The sequence below is a fragment of the Callorhinus ursinus genome, unplaced genomic scaffold, assembly GCF_003265705.2.
Source record: "Callorhinus ursinus isolate GAN/ISIS: 27379988/994484 unplaced genomic scaffold, GSC_fseal_2.0 scaffold33, whole genome shotgun sequence".
Taxonomy (NCBI): Eukaryota; Metazoa; Chordata; class Mammalia; order Carnivora; family Otariidae; genus Callorhinus; species Callorhinus ursinus.
Window position 1 is genome coordinate 9,687,726 of NW_027397095.1, and position 24,677 is coordinate 9,712,402.

The 24,677-nt window shown below is 38.6% G+C and overlaps 1 protein-coding gene across 4 annotated transcripts in view; it reads left to right on the forward strand.

Moving 5' to 3' along the window:
* The window catches only part of TENM1 (teneurin transmembrane protein 1), a 772,415-nt gene that overhangs the window by 213,991 nt on the left and 533,747 nt on the right, over positions 1 to 24,677 (forward strand). For all 4 annotated transcript variants that reach the window (XM_073879177.1, XM_073879176.1, XM_025852677.2 and 1 more), the window contains one exon: positions 9,291 to 9,570. In XM_073879177.1, the coding sequence (XP_073735278.1) occupies positions 9,354 to 9,570 (217 nt within the window). In that variant the 5' untranslated portion in view covers positions 9,291 to 9,353. The remainder of the gene's footprint in view (positions 1 to 9,290; positions 9,571 to 24,677) is intronic.

Below are 24,677 nucleotides of genomic sequence, written 5' to 3' on the forward strand. Positions count from 1 at the left end.
ACAAAACAAAACAAAAAAGAAATACTCAAAAAATCTTCAAAATCATGATATTTATAGTTTCAGTCCCCCAGAACTTTGTCCACACTCATGTGTGTTTGTGTGTGTGTGGTATATGGGAAAGTTATGGAATCCAGATTCTCTAAGCAGAATAGAGAATACTAAATGAGAGAAAATATCCCAAATGACTGGTCTAGAGTTCTGGATTTTGATTTTTCTTTTAAAACTATTTTCCAAATTGGAGTTTCTTTGTAGAATCTGGTGACAGCACCAATTTTTCCATTCATAATTTTCTCTCTCCACTTGTCTCAAGTGATCTAGCATCAGTGTCCATAAAAATGTCCAAAAATAAAGATACAAGTAGCCAGAAAAAAACAGCATCTACAGAGAGAGATGTGAGATTAATTAATCATCACTCTTTAGTTGTGGAATTAAGAGGCTTCCATTTTTCTCTTTCAAAATGGCCTAAAGAGTCTGCCCACGCACCATGAGGACATCCATTGCAGCTGTTCTCACAACTGAGTCAAATCCGTTTTGGAGGACTATTTTTCCGGGAGGGACCTCTCGGCCTTCCATTGTAAGATTTAAAAATTGCTAGTAGAACAGTTAGCTTAAACAAGCATATGTGAACCAATGCAGTAAACAGAATTTCATTTCAACTCTTGAGTGTTATCTCTTTGATATAATAGGGTATGTATGTAGCACAAAAGCAGTCGACTTTGAAAGTCATCCTTTCCTGGATGAGAAGCCCCATATGCAGTACATAAAATTCTCAGCCTATCTCCTGAAAAATGCTGATTTATTTCTCTTTTTATTTACTAAAATATTATGGTTGTGTCCATGAAACAGACACCAAAATAACTGGCCAATTCCACAACAAAATGGAACTAGGCTTTAGGCTTTATGTACCTATCTGGCCTCTCATCACATACAAATAGATGGGTTTTTATATATATTGTATATATATAGCTATATGTAAAGATATATATAGTCAAACTACAATTATTTTGTGAATAACTAAATGGAGTCAATCAAACAGCTGCCAAGCAATTAGATACTAACAAATTGTTTTCAGAAAAACTCTTGGTTTTACTAAGTTTATCATAATTTTCTAAAACAACTGCTTTATGTCCAGCTAGTGATCATGTTTTCCTTTTAGTATAAAGTTCAGTCATCTAAAAAGGACCCAAAAAAGGGCAAACAACAAACTATGAAAGATAGTTTCAGCAAGTGTTATGGATAAAGGGTTAATTTATTTGTTATATACTACCAATATAGTTTAATTGCAAAAAAAAACCACACTCAGGTCCCCAGTAGGTAAATGCACAAAAGCCATAAGTAGTTCATAAGAGAGGAAATAGACCTAGCAAACACATGCCAAAAAAATTACTCAGCCTTACTAATAATCCAGGAACTTCAAACTAAAAGAAGATACCTTTAATTTACTTATTTCAAATAGACATTAAAAAATAATACTCAAGGTTGGCAAGGGTACAATGAGAGGAGAGTGTTCCCACACATTGCTAATGGCAGTGTAAATCATTACAATCCCCCAAAGCCACAAATATGTTCAAACCTTTTGGCTTATTTATTCAACTTCTTGGAATTTACCCTAAGGAAATAATAAAAAATATTGAAGACGTGCATGTTATCTTCAAATGACTCCAGTTAGAATATTTATAAATGGGGAGAGATAATGTAAAGACCCAACAATAGGGGAATGGGTAAGCAAATTATAGTACATCCACTTTACATTGCTATTAAAAATGACAGTTACATGGGCGCCTGGGTGTCTCAGTCACTGAGCATCTGCCTTTGGCTCAGGTCATGATCCCAGGGTCCTGGGATCCAGCCCCGCATCAGGTTCCCTGCTCGGCAGGGAGTCTGCTTCTCCCTCTCCCACTCCCCCTGCTTGTGTTCCCTCTCTCGCTGTGTCTCTCTCTGTCAAATAAATAAAATCTTTTTTAAAAAATGATGGTTACAGAAATTTTGTAGAAAAATGCAAAAATATCTAGACTGAAGGAAGCAACATGTAAAAATGCATTTGTGTATTATGACTGGAAGGAAATGGACCAGAATGACAGCAGTCACTCAGAAGCTTGTAGGATAAATGGGGCCGATTTCTCTCTCAACCTTGGAAAAAGTCAAGCGATTATCTTACTTTTACAGCTTTGTTTGTTCCCCACAACAATTCACTATTTAAGTGTTCCCTTAAGAAAAACAAAGGAAGGTGGGAGGAGAATCAGCCAAAAGTTCAACGTTCCATTTAAGGGCTTCCTAAGTTCAGTCTTTTCTTTTTATTTAATTGAAGTGTTATTGACATACAATATTATATTAGTTTCACGTGTACAATATAGTGATTTGACATTTATATACATTATGCAGTGTTTACCATGTTAAGTGTAGTTACCATCTGTCACCATACAATGTTATTACAATATGATTGACTATATCCCCTATGCTGTACTTTATATCCCCATGACATATTTATTTTATAACTGGAAGCTTGTACTTCTTAATCCCCTTCCCCTATTTCACCTATCTTCCCATTCCCCTTCTCTCTGGCAACCACCAGTTCTCTGTATTTGTGAGTCTGTTTCTGTTTTGTTTTGCCTGTTTTGTTTTTTAGATTCCACATATAAGTGAATTCATATGGCATTTGTCTTTTTTGGTCTGACTTATTTCACTTAGTTTAATACCCTCTAGTTCCATCCATGTCATCATGAATAACAAGATTTTATTCTTTTTATGGCTGAGTAATATTCCCCCCTCACGAGAGAGAGAGAGAGAGAGAGAGAGAGAGAGAGAGAGAGTGTGTGTGTGTGTGTGTGTGTGTGTGTGTGTGTGTGTGCACGCATGTGCACTCATGCTTGCTTCCATGTCTTGGCTATTGTAGATAATGCTGCAATAAACAGAGGAGCCTATATCTTTTTGAATTAGTGTTTTTGTTTTCTTTGGGTAAATACCCAGAAGCATGATTACTGGATCATACTATATTTCTGTTGTTAGTTTTTTTGAGGAAGCTCCATGCTGTTTTCCATAGTGGCTGTACCAATTTACATCCTCCTCAACAATGTGTGTGCTCCCCTTTCTCCACATCTTCACCAACATCTTTTATTAGTCTGGTGTTTTGTGAATGAGTCAACCTGCATTAATGTAAAAGGTCCTCACTGAAGAAAAATTATTACAATAATCCCAAGAAGTACTATCCCCTTTTGCTAGCTATTCCCCAGTTGCTAGGTGGCCTCACTTCCTCTGTCTGCTGTGTTCTGAAAAAGGCCTGTTCTCCTAGAGTGATGTCCAATATACTCTTTAATTTTTTTCTGGAGTAGAGTATGTCTTTTTGGTGAAGGCTGCAACCCATAAACAGTTGCTATGAGTAGGACAGGCCTGTTTTCCATTTTGAGAGGGTGTATATATGATTAATAATAAGAAATGGGAAGAAAATAACAGGATAGAGGAACAGGAAGGGAAGTTATCCCCAGTGCATATACACAGATCAATGGATTCAAAAGTAATATTTTAGTTAAACTACCCTATAATAGATTGGAATGTGTGTGAAGGGTTGGGAAGAGGGAAAGAAAAGGAACAGAAGAGAGAGGAGGAGAGAGGGACTGGTAAATAATGTAGACTTGACTTGGAATAAACCCACCATTTTTTCTATTTTTTTAACTTTATTTAAATTCCAGTTAGTTAACATAGAGTATAATATTAGTTTTGGGTATACAAATATAGCAATTCAACAACTCCATACATCACCCAGTGCTTGTCACAACAAATGCACTCCTTAATGGGTCCCCTCTTTCTCCCATCTCCCCACCCGCACTTCTTTGGTAACCATCAGTTTGTTCTCTATATTTAAGAATCTGTTTCTTGGGGCGCCTGGGTGGCTCAGTCAGTTAAGCATCTGCCTTCAGCTCAGGTCATGGTCTCAGAGTTGTGGGATCGAGCCCCAAGTTGGGCTCCGTGCTCAGCAGAGTCTGCTTGAGGTTTTTTCCCTCTCCCTCTGTTCCTCCCTTGCTTTCTCTCTCTCTCAAATAAATAAAATCTTAAAAAAAAAGAGAATTTGTTTTACTGGTTTATCTCTTTGTTCATTTGCGCATTTGTTTTGTTTCTTAAATTCTACATAAGAGTGAAATCAAATGGACTTGGTCTTTCTCTGACCGACTGATTTCACTTAGCATAAACCCACCAATTTTTTGATCAATCAATCTAAGCTTCCCTTCAATTTCATATACAATCATGAGATTTTAGAGCTAGAAGAGCTCTTTGAGATAATCTAATCTCCTTGTTACATTTAGAAAAACTAGAGGCCCTAAGAGAGAGGAGGTGATATACCTTAGGCCACTGTGCCAAGTATCTTCTGAATGACAATGTGGAGTAGTGATTAAGAGTGTGGCCTTTGGAGCAGATTGTATGAATTGAAATCTTGGTTCTACAATTTACTAGTTATGTGACCTTGGTCTAGTCACTTAACTGCTCTGTTCCTTGATTTTCTTTATCTATAAAATGTACCTACTTCATCAGACACAATGAGAATTAAAGGAGTTAATGTGTGAAAAGCACTTAGAACAGTGCCTGGTGGGCCGACCCGCCACCTGAGTTAGCTACTACTGTTGTTAAGTTGCTGATTCTGCCATTCCAAGGCCAATGATTTTCACATACCAAGTTGTCTCTTCATAGCCTTATGGTGACTAAAGAAATAAACATATGCCTCCCTAGGTCTTTTCCAAAGTCACCTTGGAGTTTATCTTAGTAGCAAATAGCAAGTTGAAAACAGGTAAACCACGGGTAGTGACATTTGAAGTTATACTGTGTGACCTATCTGAATGTATCTTCTGCAGTAGAGAAGACAATTGACTTTGATTTTCATGGTTTCATAATAGCAGCATGTATTTTACCCACATAGTTCCTTTTTGTAAAGTTTATCATTATCAAAATAATAGAGAAATAAGAAAAACTGCTTTGCTGTGAATAGCATTATGTGTACATTTGGTTTTTCTATGAGTTGACAGTGTGATCGTCATGTCTAAATAACATTTGCTTACCAGTGGACCTCCAGGATACCATGATGGGCACTGAATGAATAAGTCAATAAAGCAAATATGAGCCTGTCTTTAACCTTAGAGTATTTAGAACAGCATCTTCTCAGAATTATTGTGCTTTCAAACTTCGTGAGGCTTAAAGTATTAGTCATTCTCTTAATGTTGTCCTATTTTTTTATTTCCAAAAAGTGAACCATTTGTGAGTGAAGCCAAGCTCTGCTTAACAGGACTTTGGTAAATATCACAGTTTCCTAGCTCTAGGCACAGAGCTATGCGTCTCCAAATCATGTGCCTAAAGAGAGCTGGAATGTGTCTTCTGCTATCTGGGTCCACTGACACAAACATTAAGACAGGAAGTTGTGGTTGAGGGTCAGGGAGCAGGGAAGGATTATTTTCTCTTGGTTTATATCAATTTGTGTTTTAAAGGAAGATTGCTTCCAAGAACCCTCAATAACCTTGAATAGATGTGACATTAGTAGCTGATTCATAGCTGTGAATAGCTGTGATTAGAACTTCAAGAACAGTTCAAAATGGCTATAGGAATATTCCTCTCCCTCTCTCTCCCTTCCCCCCCCCCACAGGAGTTTTCATGTTGCAAATAAACATACTGAGGGGAAAGAGAATGTCTGCATTTTCATACATAAAAATAAGGGTGATTTTAACATCATAAATCAGTTGCCAGAACACAACATTAGGCATTAGAAGTGAGATGTTTTTCATTTTTAAATTTAACTTGTTAGGTTTGAATGGTGTTAAGATAAGTGTAAATTCATAACCGAGACTTAAGAAGGAATGCTATTTTGACCATACCTCTGCTATGTTAATCCCAATCAGACTGAACCAAACTTGACTGAAAGAGCAAGTGAGAGATGGGAGAGAAAATAAAAAATATATATGCCTATATTGTAACAGAAAGCATTTTATTAAATTATTTTTAATTATAAGGTCCTTGATTGATATTTTTGGGGTTTTTTTAAAGATTTTATTTATTTATTTGACACAGAGAGAGAAACAGTGCGAGAGGGAACACAAGCAGGGGGAGTGGGAGAGGGAGAAGCAGGCTTCCCACCGAGCAGGGAGCCTGATACAGGGCAGGCTCGCTCGATCCCAGGACTCTGAGATCATGACCTGAGCAGAAGGCAGACTCTTGATGACTGAGCCACCCAGGCACCCCTCTTGATTGATACTTTTGCATCATCAGTGTCCTTATGTGAAAAATAGCTTTCCACCCCTACTTGGTAAACTTTCATTCTCTAATGAACAAAAACTATATGTGCTGGCTGAAATGAAACTAGATTAATTGTATTGATGCCTCCTTTTCTGGGTGGAAGTCCAGTTCTCTGCTGCAAAGATACATTTCTGGAAGTCTGCTATTGATATGTTTCTCAGTTTGCACTATTTGTAGCAAAGTCGGGGTCTAAAATCCAGCCAGCTGTCCATCTTATGAAGCACATGGTATGGGAAGCTAAGGAGAAAGAGATTAAAATTGGCCGTATCACATAGATGCTCAGTAGATTTTCAGTGGTTGTGGTGATGGCACTGGTGATGAGCAAACAAGCTGAATCAAGTACAGCCTTTTCCAATATCCTCATCCTTGGTGCTTAAACATTGCTTTGTCTTTCTTTATGAGTCCTTTCATTCTGCTTGGTAGCAGAGTTGTTTATCACTAGCATTGGACTGTGAATTCCTTGGGGGTGGAGACAATGACCTATTCATTTCCCCATTCTCTCTAGCCCCTCTTGTGAAAACTGGGCAACAGTGTATTCAGTTCATTAAGCAAGTATTGATCAAGAGTCTACTACATGCCAGACATTGTGCTTGTTTGGGGGATATAACAATGAATAGAAAAGATAAAAACACTTCATGGAGCTTACATTTTTATGGGGAGAGACAGATGACAGACAATAAACATATAAGCAAAATATATAGTATGTCATTTGGTGGTAAGTGCTATGAAAGACAGGAAGGAGGATGAGACGTGACCTTTTTTTGGTGGTTTACAACAGGACATTGCAAAGGCCCTGAGGTGGAAACATGACTGATTTTCAGAAATTGCGAGAAGGTTGGTACACCTAAAGTGCATGAGATAGGTGGAAATATGGGGGGATGAGATTAGAGAGGTTAAGGTAGAGAGGTGAACCTTGTAGGGACCTTGTTGGTCATTGTACGGATTTTGGCTTTTATTTTGAAGGAAATGAGACACCATTGCTGCTTCGGAGCAAAGGAGAGACATGACATGACTTAGATTTTAAAAGCTTCATTCTGGCTGTAGTGTGGGGAATGTGCTATCATGAGAGCAGTGGTGGAAGCAGCACGTCAGTTAGGCTGTTGGAATAATCCAGGTGGGGGATGATGGCTTGAACCAGTGAGGTGGGAGTGGGGAAGTGGAGAGCTGTCATCAGATTCTGGATATATTTCAAAGGTAGCACCAACAGAATTTACTGATGGATTACATGTGAAAGACAGGAATCAATGTGTGTGGCCTGAGCAAATGGAAGAATGGAGCTGCCACTTACCAAGATGGGGGAGACCGTGAGAGGAGCAGGTTTGGGAAGCCATGGGAATTGGGACATTGGTTTTGAACATAGTAAGTTTGAGAAGCCAGGTAGAGATATTGAGTGGGCAGCAGGATATTCACGTCTGTGGCTCAGAGGAGAGATTATGCTGGAGCTATAAATTGGGGAGTGTATAGACAGCGTGTCTCATGAGATGGCATGAGATTAGATTGTTGCCAAATCATCAGTGTATGTTCACTTACAATATTCAATTTGCTTTCTCTCCAACTATGCTCATCTCTTGTATTAAGTCATACCAAACTGCTGTTTCTGTAGACCATTTATGGAATTTGTAGGTTAGGTGTTAAATAGTTTCTACTGTGTGTGTGCCTAGAGTAGTGTTAAGTGGTATGGGGGCTGTAAAGAAGCATAAGATTCAGATTCTGCCTTCAAGGACCTTAACATTCGGTTAGGGAAGTAACAATTCGATTCATGAAACTGTTCCTACTACAAAGGATTAGGTACCATTGAATGCCTATCAGTCAATACATAAACTTTATTGAGTGATTTCTGTATTCTGTATGTTTGCTATTCATACGATAGGAATTCCAAAAAGTGAGATTATGCACATGATTTAGGAACCACTATCCAGATGTCTGTAGATTTCTTTGAAAATACCTGTGGCGAAGAGCTTAAGAAAAATAAAGGAATCCATTTCACTGCAAAATAAAATCATAAAGTTATTTAGGTTTGAACTAGGTTTTTTAACATTGCACAAAAAAAGACCAAGTTGCAAAGTTGCAGCATTTGATGCAAATAATGACAAAATAATGTAAGGAATGAAAATAAGTACATTTTTACAGGGCTTTAAGCTTTTCGGAGGACTTGGACATCTCAAATAGCATTTGATGTTCTCAAACATGTCTGTGGTAAGGCAGATAATGCCTCTCCTTGTCCTAAGAGCCTTAGTGACTTTGAGCTCAGCATTCTGTGGGGGAAAGCAGGGTTCTTTCAGTGATTTATCATGAAGTTTTAAAATTTCTATTTCTAAACCCAATTTAGATCCTGCTGTTCCTATACCAGTATACTCACCAGAAGTGTTGTTTACATCCTCTCGGAACTATGAAGAACAAAAATTTACCGCCACCTAACTCATTAAAAATTCTCTGCAAGCCTGAGGCTCAAAAGCCAAAATATGGACACAAAGAGCTCAGTCCCCCTCAAGGACACTTTATTTCATGAGCCTCCCTCACTCAGAATTCTTCTCTCCTTCAAACCCCATTCTTAAATGCAGTATTAAACCAGAGGCAAGACTGTGTTTTTGCTAAATGTAGTTCTCTTACCAGTTTTCATTTCAAATGTGGGATGTGCTAGGTTAGCATTTGTACTCCTGGCCACTTTCAAATCTTAGAATGTTTTTTAATCTAACCACTGATATTATCATTAAGAACACGCACACACCTTAGAAAACGTTGTCCTTTATTTGCATTCCAATACAAATATTTTTGAAGACTGTCTCTCTTCTACCTCAAGTATTTTCTGATGCTGCAACCTCCAGTTTAATCCTAAATGCTTGCCAGTGTGTGCATGTAACACAGAGTGTTATTATTGCCTCAGGCTAGCTTCATGTCATCTAGTTTGTCTTTTGCTTCACTCCTTTGATAGTATTATCAGAACCAATTGTGAATCTGCCAGATGCGTTTCCTCTCAAAAGGACAAATCTAAGAAGGCTGTGTTTTTCCCTCTCTTCCAGGACTGCTTACATTAAAGGAGTTCCTCTTCCTTGTTTCATTGAATTGAGCTTGCTTAATCAGACATGGAGCAAACGGACTGCAAGCCCTACCAGCCTCTCTCAAAAGTCAAGCATGAAATGGATCTAGCTTATACCAGTTCTTCTGATGAAAGTGAAGATGGACGAAAACCAAGACAGTCGTACAACTCCAGAGAAACTCTGCATGAGTACAACCAAGAACTGAGGATGAATTACAATAGCCAGAGCAGGAAGAGGAAAGAAGTGGAGAAATCTACTCAAGGTGTGTTTTTACTGGATTTTTAAAACTAGTATTATTTCTCAGTAGAGAATGCTTGTGTGTGTAAACTTAGGTTTCAAAAACAAATTTGCTGATGTTAACTGGTTAATAATGTGCACTGCTTAAATACGCTTAGTGAATCTGTTCATATGCCAATCCAGCTGAGGTTGTAGGTTACATGTGCTTTTTACAGATTATGCATGAATTTAGATGCAACAATCCTCTTATCAGAGCATTGAAAATTTGTCTAATCCTACAAATAGCCATTTACAGACTGAAGGATAAATAATTTATAGTAAGATGAAAAGTAAACAGCTAAGTGCTTTTCAAGCCATTGCCTATGTGGGATGAAATTCTCAAATAAATATTTGGCTTCTAAAAGAGCTTTAGAAAGGTTAGTGGAGACCACCAAACAAGGTCTGGAAAGTCTGTCATCAGAATGTGGACACTTCGTGCAACTCAGTCCTGGGGGAAAATAAGAATTCGTTGGAACCCTTCCTACCATGGCTGTAATGTAGAGCAGATCCTTTGGACAGCCTTGGTTTCTCAATTATGGATTGACAAGACAGTGTTTAATACATAGAAAACAGGTAGATAGAAATATGATTGCCTTATTCTTTTCGATTGATAGTTAAGCAGTGGTAGATACTCAACTACCCAGAAGAAAAGATACTGACTAGTACAGGTTAATATATTCTTTTAAAGAGTACATCAATGCTGAAATGAAAAAAAAATATGATTTGATTATCTAGATCAGTGGTTCTAACCTTAGGGGCCCTGAAGCAGCAACAGCAGCATCACCCATAGGACTTGCTAGTGATGCAGATTCTCAGGCTCCACCCCAGACCTACTGAATCAGAAACCCTCAGGGGGGACCCAGCAATCTGTAGTTTAACAAGCCCTCCAGGGGATTCTGATGGCAACTCAAGTTTGAGGACCACTATTCTACCCTTTTTTAAAAAGATTTTATTTATTTATTTATGTATTTATTTATTTAAGAGAGAGGTCACAAGCAGAGGAAGCAGCAGAGAGAGAGGGAGAAGCAGGCTCCCCACTGAGCAGGGAGCCCCACGTGGGGCTCCATCCCAGGACTCCGGGATCATGACCTAAGCTGAAGGCAGGCACTTAACTGACTGAGCCACCCAGGTGCCCCTGCTCCATCCCTTTGAAATCACTTTTACTCAGAGAGCCTCAAATATCACTTCTAGTTGGGTGACTTCTAAATATTTATCTTCAGCTCCATCATTTTCCCCAAATTTAGCCCTACATTTTCAGTTACCTGTTAGACATTTTCGAAGGAATGGACACCTCCACTGGCAGCTCTAAATCGATAGATCTAAAATGGCAGCAATCATCTTAACATCTCTAATTGCACTCCTTTTCTTTCTGTCACAAGATCTGTTCATGAAGCTCCCATTCTCCCCAGCCTTCCACGTACACTTTCTGTACCTAATCAGTTGCCCCTTCCAGCAGATTTAACTTCTACTTGTCTCAAATCCATCTTCTTTCCATTAGGATTATCACTGCTCTCATTTTCTTTTACCTCGACTGTTTTTGCTTCCTAACTGATCTCCTTGGACCTCACCTCATCCCTTCAGGCCTTCAGCCATGCTGCCCCCTTTCTGTTGGAATGCCCTTCTCTGCCATCTCCATTTCACCATATTTAACTGTCTTCAAGGCCTGGTCTCCCAGCATCTTCGCCACAGAGCCTTTGTTGTACTGTTACCCCCTTTGTACCCATTTCTGATTTTTATTATTTTGGTGTATAATTTTCCAGATTGTACACTCAGTGAAGATGGGGATCATGATTTATTTACTGATCTCTATTTTTCTATAATACTTTGCATATAATCTGTGTTCTATAGTTTTTAATTTAAGGAATAAGTTGCTATCAAGCAAAACATAAGTACTTATCATGAATTGAAAACTGCTTTTGAAATACTGACATTGGCACAGGTTATTTTTTTTTTAAGAGTAAGTCCATGCTGAGATGAAAAAAAAATCATTTGATTATCTAGATCAGTGGTTGCCAGAGTGTGAGGCCTAGACTAGCAGCAACAGCATCACCCATGAACTTGTTAGAAGTGCAAATTCTTGGGCATTGCCCCGGACCATGTAAAACAGAGTTATTATAAATGAAAACTACTGTATCCTAATTAGTATTAATATTAGTATCTTACATTAGAGAAATTTTAAATTGAGCCAAAGATTTTATATATTCATACTAACATTTAAATATACTTTAAATGTTTATGATACTAACTATTGACACATTTTTTACCTCTTATCATTATTGGTAAAAGTTTTGTATCTGTCTTTTCAAGTAATTCATTTTAATCTTTCCTATTTGTTCTGCTAATGACTGTGTATTTGTTATAAAATAATTTTATTCATCTATTTTTGGCTCTTTTATGCTTTGAGAAATGTGTAGTTCCCATTAGAATATTTTTCTGTACGTTTGTCTTTACAGAATATGAACTTACAATTGTGAGTTGTGGGTTATGGGAATGAAGTGTAGAGTGCTTGACCTCATATGTTGTGAGTTTAAATAAGAATGCACTTCTAAGGACGCCTGGGTGGCTCAGTCGGTTAAGCAGCTGCCTTCGGCCCAGGTCATGATCCCAGGGTCCTGGGATCTAGTCCCACATTGGGCTCCTTGCTCAGCAGGGAGCCTGCTTCTCCCCTTCTCTCCCTCTGCTTGTGCTCTCTCTGTCAAATAAATAAAATCTTAAAAAAAAAATTAAAAAAAAAAGAATGCACTTCTAGGGGCACCTGGGTGGTGGCTCAGTCGTTAAGCATCTGCCTTCTCTGCCTTCAGCTCAGGTCATGATCCCAGGGTCCTGGGATCGAGACCCGCATTGGACTCTCTGCTCTGTGGGAAGCCTGCTTCTCCCTCTCCCACTCCCCCTGCTTGTGTTCCCTCTCTCACTCTCTCTCTGTCAAATGGATAAATAAAATCTTTAAAAAAAAAAAAGAATGCACTTCTAGTGACAGTTTGTTCTAACAAGCAATTTTGTACTGAGTCAGTGTAAAGAGCCTAGCCAGCCTCATATTTCGTCTCTGCATTGTGATCAAAATGAGTTTTGAGAATATGGAAGTTTATCTTCTATGATGCCATCCTAACTTTTTTCAATGACCTATTAGTACTCGATAAGCTTTTACTTAGCCCTCACGATGTGTCAAGCCCTGAGTCAGTGCTAGGGATGAAGATGACTCAGTTTCTGCTTGTAGAAAATTCATAATGTGGTGGAGAAAATAGATATCAAGCAAATCATCGCAATTGAATGTACTAAGTACTTTTATAGATAAATAAAGGGAATATGGAAATACACAGGGAATTGGGGTCCATAGAAAGGTAATATTTGATCTAGGTCTTAAAATTTGAATACAATCTTACTTGGAAAAGGACATTCCAAGAGGATAGATTAGCAGGCACAAAAGCATAAAGCTGTGAAAAGGCCTGGGATGGTGAAAATTTCAGTATGGCTAAGAGTAAGGTACATTGGAGCTGGATCACAAAAAGTATTGCATGACCAATTTAGGAGTTCTTTTTTTCCTTTATGCATTAAAAACCACAGCTTTTAAGTAATGGAGAATTTCATGTTGAATATGATTTTTAGGATGAGAGGTATAGAAGAACATTGTAGATATACAAGCAGCAGTATAACAGATTGATTGCAGGTGGGAAAAATTGGATGCAGGGAGACAATCTAGGAAGCTACTGAACTAGGCCAGGCTAAGAATGGCAATGATGGTATAAACTCTGGCTGTATCAGAAGAGGTAAAGAGACATAGTGCAAAGATATCAGTGTGGAGGAATTGATAGGAGTTGGTAATTGATTAGTTGTTGAGGTTGAAAGAGATAACAGAGTCAAGGATGCCTCAATTTCAAGTTTGGGACACTGGGAGGATTATGCTGCATTTACTAAGAGAAGGAAAATAGGAGGAAGGGTGGGTTTGGAAGGGAAGAGAATGAATTTATTTCTGGACACGTTACGTGTAAGATGCTTGGGTGACATCCAGGTGAATTTTCCTATCAGGCACTTGGAAATGCATGTCTAGAGTTCAGGAACGATCTGGACTGTTGATATAAGTAGATTTGAGTTCATCAGTATCTTACAGCTAATGCCTGGGGTTGGATGATATTACCCAGGGAGAATGTGTAGAGTGAGACTAGAAAAAGGCCAAGGACAAAAACCTGAATCTATCATCTGTGAATACATTTTCAACCTATTTAAATTTTTAGCTAGCACCATCCTTTGGTGCACTGACTTATATATACTCAAGTATCAAAATCCAGGAGGTGAAAGTCCAGAAACTTGGGATCTTATCGGTCACTGACTCGCTGATCTTAATGACATCTAGGAGGGAAAATAAGTACCTCTTTGGGGGAGAAATGAATTATCCCTCATTAGGTAAAACCATGGACCCAATTATCTTTTTTGGTGAGGTCTGGCATCTACTTTGTTGTTTTATTCCATGTATTACTACCTATGAGCAAAAGAAAATATTAATAATTTTCACATATTTATATGAGTGGTAGTACTTTGCATTAACCTAGCTAAAGTTGAGCCTGACTCATTATTTTTAAAGAATAAAATTCTCAGAAAATCATTGAGTTTTAAGTCAGGAAAGAAGAAAGCAAATATAATCGGGCACCTGCCATAGTGGCAGACACTCTGCTAGATGCCTTTCAGGCTTACTAGCCGTGCTGCCTTAAGCAAGTTACTTCGGCTCTCTCAGCCTGTTTTTCATCTGCAGAATTGACTTCATCATCATCATCAACACCATAATCACAATGATAAAAATAAAAGTAATAATAAAAATAAATCTTGATGAGTACCTGCTCTATTTTGGGACTCTGCTAGGTGCTCTACATTTGCTCCTCAAACACCTTATGAAGTATGACATATTATTTCCAGTTTACAGATAAGGTAACTGAGGCTTGGCGAGAAATAACTGATCAGTTTCTGCAGCTAAAAACTGGTAAGAGTTGGACTGGAAATCAAGTCCTTGGCTCTAAAGTTCCCATCAGTCACTACACTAAACTACTCCCATACCTACCTCATGAGGTTATGATAAGTATCAATTGTGATCATACGTGTGAAAATGTTTAGGAGCTCAATAAATGTTAATTTCCCTTCATTTCCTTCCCTGACAACTTGCCAGCCTCTTTTTGTTTCAGTCACCAAGGGTTTACAAAGAGATTTAACAAGCTTTTCATTCTGATGATCTTTGGAAAAGGGCAGATGATGTGCTATCTAATTTATAATGAAATATTCCTGAATCTGTTTGTTTCATTTTTAGGGGAAGCTATTGTGCCATCCAATTCAGGGCTTGCTTTGGGGAAATAGTAATAAGAGGAAATGCTTGATCCCATCTGAAAATATCTTTAAATTTTTACTTTTATTTGCCAAGAAAGCAGCACCCACTCCCCAGGTACACACAGAGTGCTGGATTCTAAAACTGATTCTTATCTTCGAAAAGCTTTCGAATTAAGCGGTGGACACTAATCTAATATTATTCACAGTTCTTTACTAACGGGATAAATGAGCCCAGGCAAACTTATTTTGGATGATTTTTGGCGGGTCTGATAGCAGGGGTAGATCTCCTGGAGGTACAGAGGCTAGCAGTTTTTCCCAAGTAGCCTCAGTTCCAAGGGAGGCATCAATCAACTAAAAAATTAGTATAAGCCAAATGAAAATACAAATATATGAATGTATGAACCAAGGATAATAATTTTAGTTATGAGAAATACCCTATAATTTTTATAATAGAAAAGATTAGTTTTGAATGTAGCCATTTTACCGATCAGTAATTATGAATGTGAAGTCACCCATGCATGAAAAGGAGGTACGGGGAGGACCTGTTACAAATCCCACAAGTTCACAGACTTCTGAGATACTACAGCCGACACAAACATTTTCTCTCTGCTTTCTTGACCTGCTCTTTTGTGGCTTCTCTTTCTCCTAATGTGGTTTTTGTTTGGTTGGTTTTTTTCCTCTTACAACCTAAGCTTAAATCTCACATTATCGCCATCTGGTGGAAAAAATTTAGAACTGCCGATTTGTATTTACCAAGATTACATGGAAACAAACCTCGTCATCCATGCATCCATGCATCCATCTGTCCATCTATCCATTTTTTTCATTTACTCCTCAAGCGTTCATTTAGTGTCAACTACGTTTCAGGTACTTTGGTAGATGGATGAGGTTCATCTTGAAGTAAATGGACACAAGTGACTATTATTTACCCCCTCCTTGCCCTAGGCTAATATTGCCACTTCATTCCACAGAAGCTGCTTAAACACCACTGCCACTTGTGGGTTCAAGGAACAGACAAAAGCCCAAATTTGAGAAGCACATTTCTCGATTCTTATTTCAAGCACTTAGCAGTAGTATAAACTATTATTTGCTTAACATCTAAAGATTTTCGGTAACAGTTCCTATGAAAATCTTAAAAGAGCTTTTAATCTCAGGATCTGTATTTACATGGTAAACATCACAGATGGCAGGTATAATAGAAGGTGGCAAGGCCTGTAAAATGAAAATTTTACCAGCATTTGATCATCTGTAATGAATTTAGTGCTGTGAGTATGTTGTTCCTCTAGCTGTCACAAGTTTCCAGCATAAAAATCTACAGCTGCCCAGAATGAACCTAGACTCTGAGAGAAAACTAAGTTATTTAGCAGTACCTCCAGTTGGTTCATGTCTTTTAGTATCATTTGGTCATGAAAACCTATTCGATAAACATTTACTTACACAGTGTCTAAATGTGTGATGGAATGTCCATGGCATTTGCGCCACTGCTCCCTCTAACCTGCCCCTGGCACACGGCCCTGATCAAATCATGGTGTTCTTTCTTGTTGAGCCCAGCAACAACCTCACATTCCCGTCAACACAGCATTCCATGCAAGCGTTGTCAATCAGTTGTCAACTGTAATTGAGATGAACCTCCTTGAGATGAAACATTGAGATGAAACCTAATCCTTATCAGTGCTCTGCTTGGCTGTGCCAAGTTTTGTGTTAAACTCTCAAGATTAATAGATGAATAAGAAACCGTTTCGAAGAATTCAGAGTATGGTGGGAAGGCAAATATAAACCAGCAACAGTGATGCAAGGTGACTGGTGTTACAATAGTGCTATATGTGAAGTACCATGGGAGTCTAGAAGCTAGAACCACATCCTTGGCTTGGAGATGATGACAATGGTTATAAGAGAAAAATCTAATGTTTATTAAGCACCAGGCACCAAATAAGGCACTTTAGATGGATTATGTTATTCAGTCGTCCTAATGATGCTATGAGGTTGGAATCATTATCCCTGTTTGCAGATGAGGAAAGCGAGGCACAGAGATGCTAAGTAACTTGCCTAATATTACAGAGGTAGTAAGTAATAAGAATGGGATTGAAACCCAGATGGTCTGACATTAGAGCCCACTGCCATAACTACCACACACAGATAGACAGCTCAAAATTCAGATCTCACTTTTGAGGAAATGAAGTCACTCGTGTGTATGTGTGTGTGTGTGTGTGTGTGTGTGTGTGTGTGTGTGTGGTGTGTGTGGTGTGTGTTTGGAGTCATCTATAAATAGATGGTTCTGGAAGCAGTGAGAGTGGAAGAGATAATCCAGGAAGAATACGTACAGTTCAAAATAAAGAGAGCCAAATGTGATACCCTGAGGAACAATTGCATTTAAAATAGTGGGCCGAAGAAAAGAGGTGGTCTTCAGATGTCAGAGAAAGATCAAAAGGAAGGGGTATCACATAAGCCAAGGGAGGGGACTTTCCAGCAGAAGATGTGACTAATATTGTCAAACACTTCAGAATCAACAAGTAGAATGAAAGTTGACAAAAGGCAGTAAAACAGGCTGTTTAGAAGGTCATTGCTGACTTTAGACCAGATTCTCCACCTTGGCTGGCATTAAAATCACCTGGGGAGTTTATGAATCCCAGTGCTAAGACTGGTCCTTAGACCAATTAAACCAGAATTTCCACAGATGAGACCCAGGCATTTAAAAAAATTCCTCAGGAGATTCCAGTGTGCATCCAAGGCAGGGATTCACTTCCTTGGAGCAAACAATTTCAGTAATCTTAGAGAAAGATCCCAGATCATAAGGATTTGAGGAGCGAATGCAATTGAATGTGATGACTGGAATAAGGCTCTATTGGAGAATGTTTTAGGATCTCAGGTGGAGGGAAAGGTTTTGAAAGGATTCAGTGCCTCCTCTGAGACAGGAAGTAAGTTCTGAAGTGGAGTGGCAAGAGTTGAATGAAGTTCTATGCTGTAATGATCTCAGTTTTCTTGGATGGGGACAAGGGTTATCTGCTGAAAGTGTGGATCGAGTCAGGAGTTTCAGATGAGTAACAAGAGAGGTTTTTGACAAATACATCTGGAAGTCCGGAGAGGTGGGAGTGAAGATGGAGATGTGAGGAAAGAAAGAGAGAGAGAGAGAGAGAGAGAGAGAGAGAGAGAGAGAGAGAGAGAAAGAAATATTGTTTTTTATTTAGTCCTTACCATAACTCTTTGATGTAGAGATAATCGTCATGACCCTTCAATTTTAGTAAATAGATGTACAATATAAATCTACGATTTTTTCGGACTAAAGCCTATATTCTTTTCACAACACTGGTAGGTATGGCTCTAGTCAGTGATGTCCACACTGTGCAATGAATATTCATTCTCACTTGGAAAAATGGTTTCCAAACAGTATTGAGTGCCATACTGAAGTTGGAAATTCTATATTTTTGGGATGCCACTCTATGACAGATTTAAGGGAGATAGGGTGTATACCTGATGAGTTGAAGTTTCTTCTTCTAAGGAAAAGGGAATTCCAGACTCTCTGTATTGTTACCAGTGATCTTTCTGAAACACAAATCAGATCAAGCCATTCTTCTGAATATCCTGTAGTGTCTCCCAGTGCTCAGAGTAATGGTTTTTCACAGCAAGGGGTACCAGAGGAGACACTACCAAATGCTTTAAGAATCTGATCAAAGCTCTGAATCTTCCGTTCAGAAGAAAATGAAGATATTGTATATCTGCCATACATTTCAAGGAGTTCAGGAAGCCCTTGAAGTCCTTTTGCATCCATAGATCATGAGTTAAGATTCTCTGCTAAGGGAATTTCATCTCTACTTAGTTAATGCAACTTAAATCTTCCAAGATTTAGCGCTAAAAGGAGCTACAAAGGAGAAGCTGTTGGGGGTGGGAGCCAGCCAAGTAGTAAACTCAGCCCCTGAATTTCACCTTCCCTTGGCATTATGTCACCTTGATTTACTACCATCATCATTAACTAGGAAGGTTTCCACCCAGTGCTAAATCCACAGATGGTCTGGATTTTGTTTCTAACAAGGGAGGCAATCTTTCCTTATATCGACATTTATACCACACACCCTGACACACAAATGATATTTTTAAGTTATGCTGATGTGTACAGAGATATATTGTACAGGTAAGTTAGAAATGTGATTTTGGAGAATGGAAGGGAGCCAGAGAGGTGGAAAAATGGAGGAAGGGTATTTACAGTGGTGAGTATAGAGCTTACACCTGCAAGCATCCTTCTGAACATCATCATTTCTGTAAAGCTCCCCTTTTCCTCTTTATCAGTTAGCTCCGAGTATGGGTAGCCATAGTCACATACAATTTGCCACTTCCTAAATACCAATTCATTACCAAATGGGTAGTATTCACCTAGTAGAACTAAATTTGATGGAAAGACTTGTCACTATAGATTCTTAAACTAATTTTATGAAACAGTACACAGTTACCACTAACTACATAAATATTACACAAGTGCGGTTTTACCTTTGATTGTCTCGCTCTTGCTGTTGAACATTCTTTATCCAGGCATAGGCAGGTCAGTTTCTCTATTCTTTTGCCTTGATGCTTCTGAGGCGACGTAGCCTTTTGCTCTCAGTCTGAAAATATCTGTTGCCTCTGCACATCCATTTCATTTCTGCTGTCTGTCCCTGAGCCCACTTTGCCTAATACTATGTTTAACCCTCTAATGCTGCTTCTTACATCTCTGTTAAAGCCTACACTATAGTAGGGAGAATGATAACAGTGTTCTCTTCTTAACTCTTTGCTCAGTGGAATTGTGTACTTTCCTTTGAGGATCTGCATAATTTCAGAAGGAAAGGACTGGCTTCCTGGCAAGGTGTCACATAGATGGGCCATGCCCTGGGAAACAAAGCAACTCTCCTCTTTCAGATACATAATTTGGTTCCTCTCTGTGAATTGCTTCAGCTCCAGGGCAGGATCAAAGGGGATAGATAACCCTCGGATTGTGGTGACTGGGGACCAAAAAAAAAGCTTTGTTCTTTTCCTTTTAACTCTTTACGGCCCATATACCAAATGGTTAACACAAAGGCCAGACAAGGGTCGGTCAGATAATTTAAATGACAAACGGGAGAGGCGAGATGGCTGAGGCCCAGAGGCTATTGAAGATTCTGTTCAATAGATAACAGGGAAACTGAGGCATCTTGGAGGGTTTCAGTTCAGAGAGCTGATTGGGACTATGTCCGTGTTCCATGCTGATTCTCTTTTATTACAAAGATTTGAGCAAGACTTAGAATTGGCATTTCCAGATGTAGCTTTTTATTCATGTGAACAGTCAAAAGCAGTTTTAAGTATCTGCAGAGGCATGACGCTGAGGTATGCCCCCATGTCCTGTCAGGAAACTGTCCTGTCAGAAAACTGTTACTCTGGGTTTTTTTGGTCATCTGTGAGGCAGAACTAGCTCCATATACAAATAAGTTCTATTTATTTTCAGCACTTTTCTTTCTCATTATAATTCTGAAAGGGTCTAGAGGTGACAGAAGATAAATCTTGAATCCCCTGGAACCTTGGAAATATTCTCATTTGAAGCCGTTGTATGAAAAGCTGAGGATTCTGCTGCCCTGTCAGTCTAAACTGAACCATATGCAGGGCTATTTTGGTGCCAGTCGTTTCTGTAACACATGAAGTAGTTAATTTTATGACTCTTGAGTCCTTAACTGTTTGAGCAAATGACCCTTTGTGTCTTTTATGTCACGTAAGAAAGCAGTTAGAAATGAGCTCAAAGGCAAGAAAAAATTAATAAGGACACGCCCAAACCTTTCATAGAATTTAAAGGTTTGAGTTAAGATTCATTTCTCCAGCTTCAGCTGAGACATTTACAAGGCTTCACTAGTAAAGTCCAATTATGTCTCCTCATTAATGGTTCAAGCCCAGAGTTTCAAGAACACTTTTAAAAAAAATTACCACATTGACATACAACCAGGCTAAATGCTAACATGTCTTAAATGAATCAATAAATATGGTCCCAAATCACCTTCGCTAATTGGAAGAAAAGTAATCTGTGGTTTTGAAAAATGGGAGAGTCACAAGAAATGCAGAATTGTATAGTATGCTTTATATGTGTACATATTCATGTTTATGTCATATGTTTGGTGCTGATCATCGTTTATATATAATATGTAATTCGTCATTTTATACTTATAGGTATAACTTGTAATTACATAGGATTTAAAGAAACAATGAGGTGGATCAATATTCAGTTCAGTTGCTCTTTTTTCTATTAATTGCGATTTCTTTTTTTTCTTTTTTTTTTAAGCAAGACATAGTTGTATATAATAACGGAGAGGCAAGACAGAAAGAAAGCTATACGGAGCAGCATCTAAAATTGAGATGCGGACACTTCTGCCTCCTCTTCTGTAGCTTCTCACCCCAAATGCTCGAAGCCCCATGTATGCTCGCAAGTGTTAGTGGCTGGCAAGCTCTGTGTTTCTCAGTTGCTTCCCTCAGACTACCTTTTGCATAGATAGCAATAAAGCTGATTTCTGAAGCATCCTTGCTGTAGCACGCAGCCAGGGCCATCGGTCAGCATGTTCTTTGCAGTCTGCACTATGATGGGCAGGGCCAGTGTGTCTGGTCTATGGATCGTGGAACATCTCTGATCAATTTGATTTAAAAATACAGTTGGGCTGGCTATGCCATCTTTCTGCCATCACGCTTTGGGGATTAACTTTAGAGCCTGGAACGATATTTGGCACATAATAGGTGTTCAATGAATATTTATTGAACAAGTGAATTTACTAAATGTATAGCACTTAGCATTCTCTGTTACGTTAAATTTGTAAGAGGCTCAAATTTGAATAGTGACCACCTTGATTGCTGTATATCTTTTTCACTTTTCAGGGAAATGTATTTGATAAGTTTAGTGTATGATGTTTTGTCTGAATGGTTTGTAGTCCTTGCCATACCATAAAAAACAAGCTTAGATAAAATGGTTATGCAATTGAAGTGTAAGTTCAAAACCTTTTGCAGTTAACAATTAGTACAAAATTCATTGACAGAAAGCTTTCTAAAATGTATGAGTGCCCTTTTTTTTCCATGCTGTAGTTTGTAGAGTTGAATTTAGATGTGGAATTGGTTTAAGACTTCATGTGTATGCAGGAGGGTATTATTCTGATCAGTTACTTCCACTGTGATTGTACTAGACTTTAGATGTAGAAGCCATTGAATAGGGGCCTCAGTGTAGAAATAAAGAACCTGAAAGCTTGGAGATGGGTTTGTATTGTTGATATTTGTCTCATTCTTATCAGTGCCCACTGCCAGTGGTGAGGGGAAAGGGAGGTACTCCAATTAAATGAGGGGCCTTGTTATTTAGATTTTTATTAACTGTTATATTGCACTAATAAGATGATCTAAAATACATATTTGCAAAAAATGTATATTTGCAACTCTTATTGGCACATATGTACATATTATGGGATTGAAATTTACATTTTAATATAAAGTTTGGAGCCTATGTCATTAGAATTCTGCCTTCATAAGAACACCGTGAAGGGCTGTCCTCCTGGGATTTGTAATCTTGCGTGAAGTCCAGATTCAGCAAGAGTGCCATCAGAAAGTTACCTTTGCAACATACTAGACTGACTCTCATAAATCATTCTCTTGGTAAAACACTTGAACTTTTGCTAAAATAATGCTTAAAAAAAAACAGAAGCTGTAAAAAGAACACAATTAAGCAGTTTTTATTACTCAGGCTCGGAACCAAAGTTCAAAGCACTTAAAATTGAATCACAAGTCTGCCAAGGACCTTCAGAGGACATGCCTTCAGGCAGGACCACACTAAGCTTACCCCTCTGCAAATTACATCAAATTTGATTTTATTCCAGACCTATCACCAAGCTTTGGTGAGACTATGGTATGTTGATTTTTCCCTCGCTGTGTTAGCATAGCGATTCTAATTTTTCCTCTATATACTTTTAAGTCTCACCAGAGACTCCATAATCAATGTTTTCCAGAGGAAGCTTTCAATAGTATTTGTTGATCATTGATTTTGAAGGCATCAGGAAATTTCTACCTTTTTCTGGTGTTTGACAGTGTTTACTGCTAAGTGTGTTTTACCAAAATTCCATAGATAGCACTTGAAGCCCTTTTCACCTTGTCCTGTTTTTGGAGCTCATGGAGTATAACTAGAGATCATTAACCAGTAACCGGGCACTTTCACACAGTGAGGCATTTTGCACATTGTGGGCCACACATTTAACAAATATTTATAAATTGAATTAAAAAGTTGAGTATCACTGGGGCATCTGGGTGGTGCAGTCAGTTAAGTGCCCAACTCTTGGTTTCAGCTCAGGTCATGATCTCAAGGTTGTAAGATCGAGCCCTGTGTAGTGCTCCTCACTCAGCACAGAGTCTGCTTAAGACTCTCTCTTTCCTTCTGCCTCTCCCCCCCCCCAAATTAATAAATAAATCTTAAAAATAACAGGTTGAGTATCATTGTTTTGATGTATTTGTTGATGAATTATTCAGGGTGGTATAATAGAAAGAATACTGACCTAATAGCAATTGGAGTTCAAATTGCTCTTTTGCTTAATACCTAGCACAGTGTTATCACACAGTAAGTGCTTAGTAAATATTTCCTGGAAGAATGAATGGATTGAGTTGGATGAATGAAGTCTTGGGCACCTGCCTCGAACATGACTGTCCTCTGAAGCCACTGTTTCTGTGGCACTACTCTGGCTATCCCACCCTCCGCAAACGTCTGTCCCCACTGCAGCACTAGACACTCCCCAGCCTCATGCTAAATCCCAACAAACCTCAAAAAAAAAAAAAAAACTTGCTCTTTTGTGGTGCATGCGATGCAGCCATGCCACTTTACTACTCTTACGGGTATGGTCCTCCATTTCTTTCATGGTTTTGGACCCGATAAAATTCTACCAGTTGAGTCCAAACATCGGTATAACCCTGGGTTCCTTTGTACCAGCTTCCATTTGTGGCTAAAGCATTGTAACAAACTTGCTTTTCCCTTCTCTTCATCTGGCTAGGTCCTTCTCAGCCTTTCAGTCTCCATCTAGACACTGCCTGGTCTGGAACACCTCCCTTGATTCTGTGCAGTCTTGATTGGATGCCCTTCCCATGTGCTCCTACAACACTCTGCACATACTCCTACCATAGCACCCATTGTCCTTACTTGTAATTGACAACAGTCAGTTGTTTCCTTGTTTGTTTCTCCAACTAAACTGTAAACTTCTTGAGGGCAGGGACTGTGTCATTTTTGTTCTTGTAAACTCTGCCACATAGTAAGTGCTCAAACAATATTTTGTTTTCTTTTAATAAGATGAGTTTTTACCGGGTTTTTCTTCCTCTTATGTAAAATGAAGCTAATAGTGCTTTACAGTGGTATAGAGGATCAACTGAGATTGTATACATAAATCATTCTGAAAACTGCCAGGACACAAATATTATTCCCAATTGTCAAACCCTTTCATAGTGCCTTCACCTCACAGAATGCCAATTACAGCTATTTTCAGAGAGTGATTTCTTGCCCATTCTTAGGATCTGGGAAATTGTGTCACTGGAAATAACATGAAAATGAATGAAGTGGAACTTTGTGCATGGGAATAAGGGAGCATGCTATGTCCACATTAGCTAGTCTGATTTCATTGAAGATTCTAAGTTCCCGTGCACTTTGTCTTATAGCTTAACTATGGAGAGGACCAATAGTGGAAACAGGCTTAACAAACTTTTTAGCCCTATCATCGTGACTATAGTTTGTAAGACCTTCAACTGAACTGCTGTGAAACACAGAGAATGGGCTTAGGTTCAATTCTTCTCCAG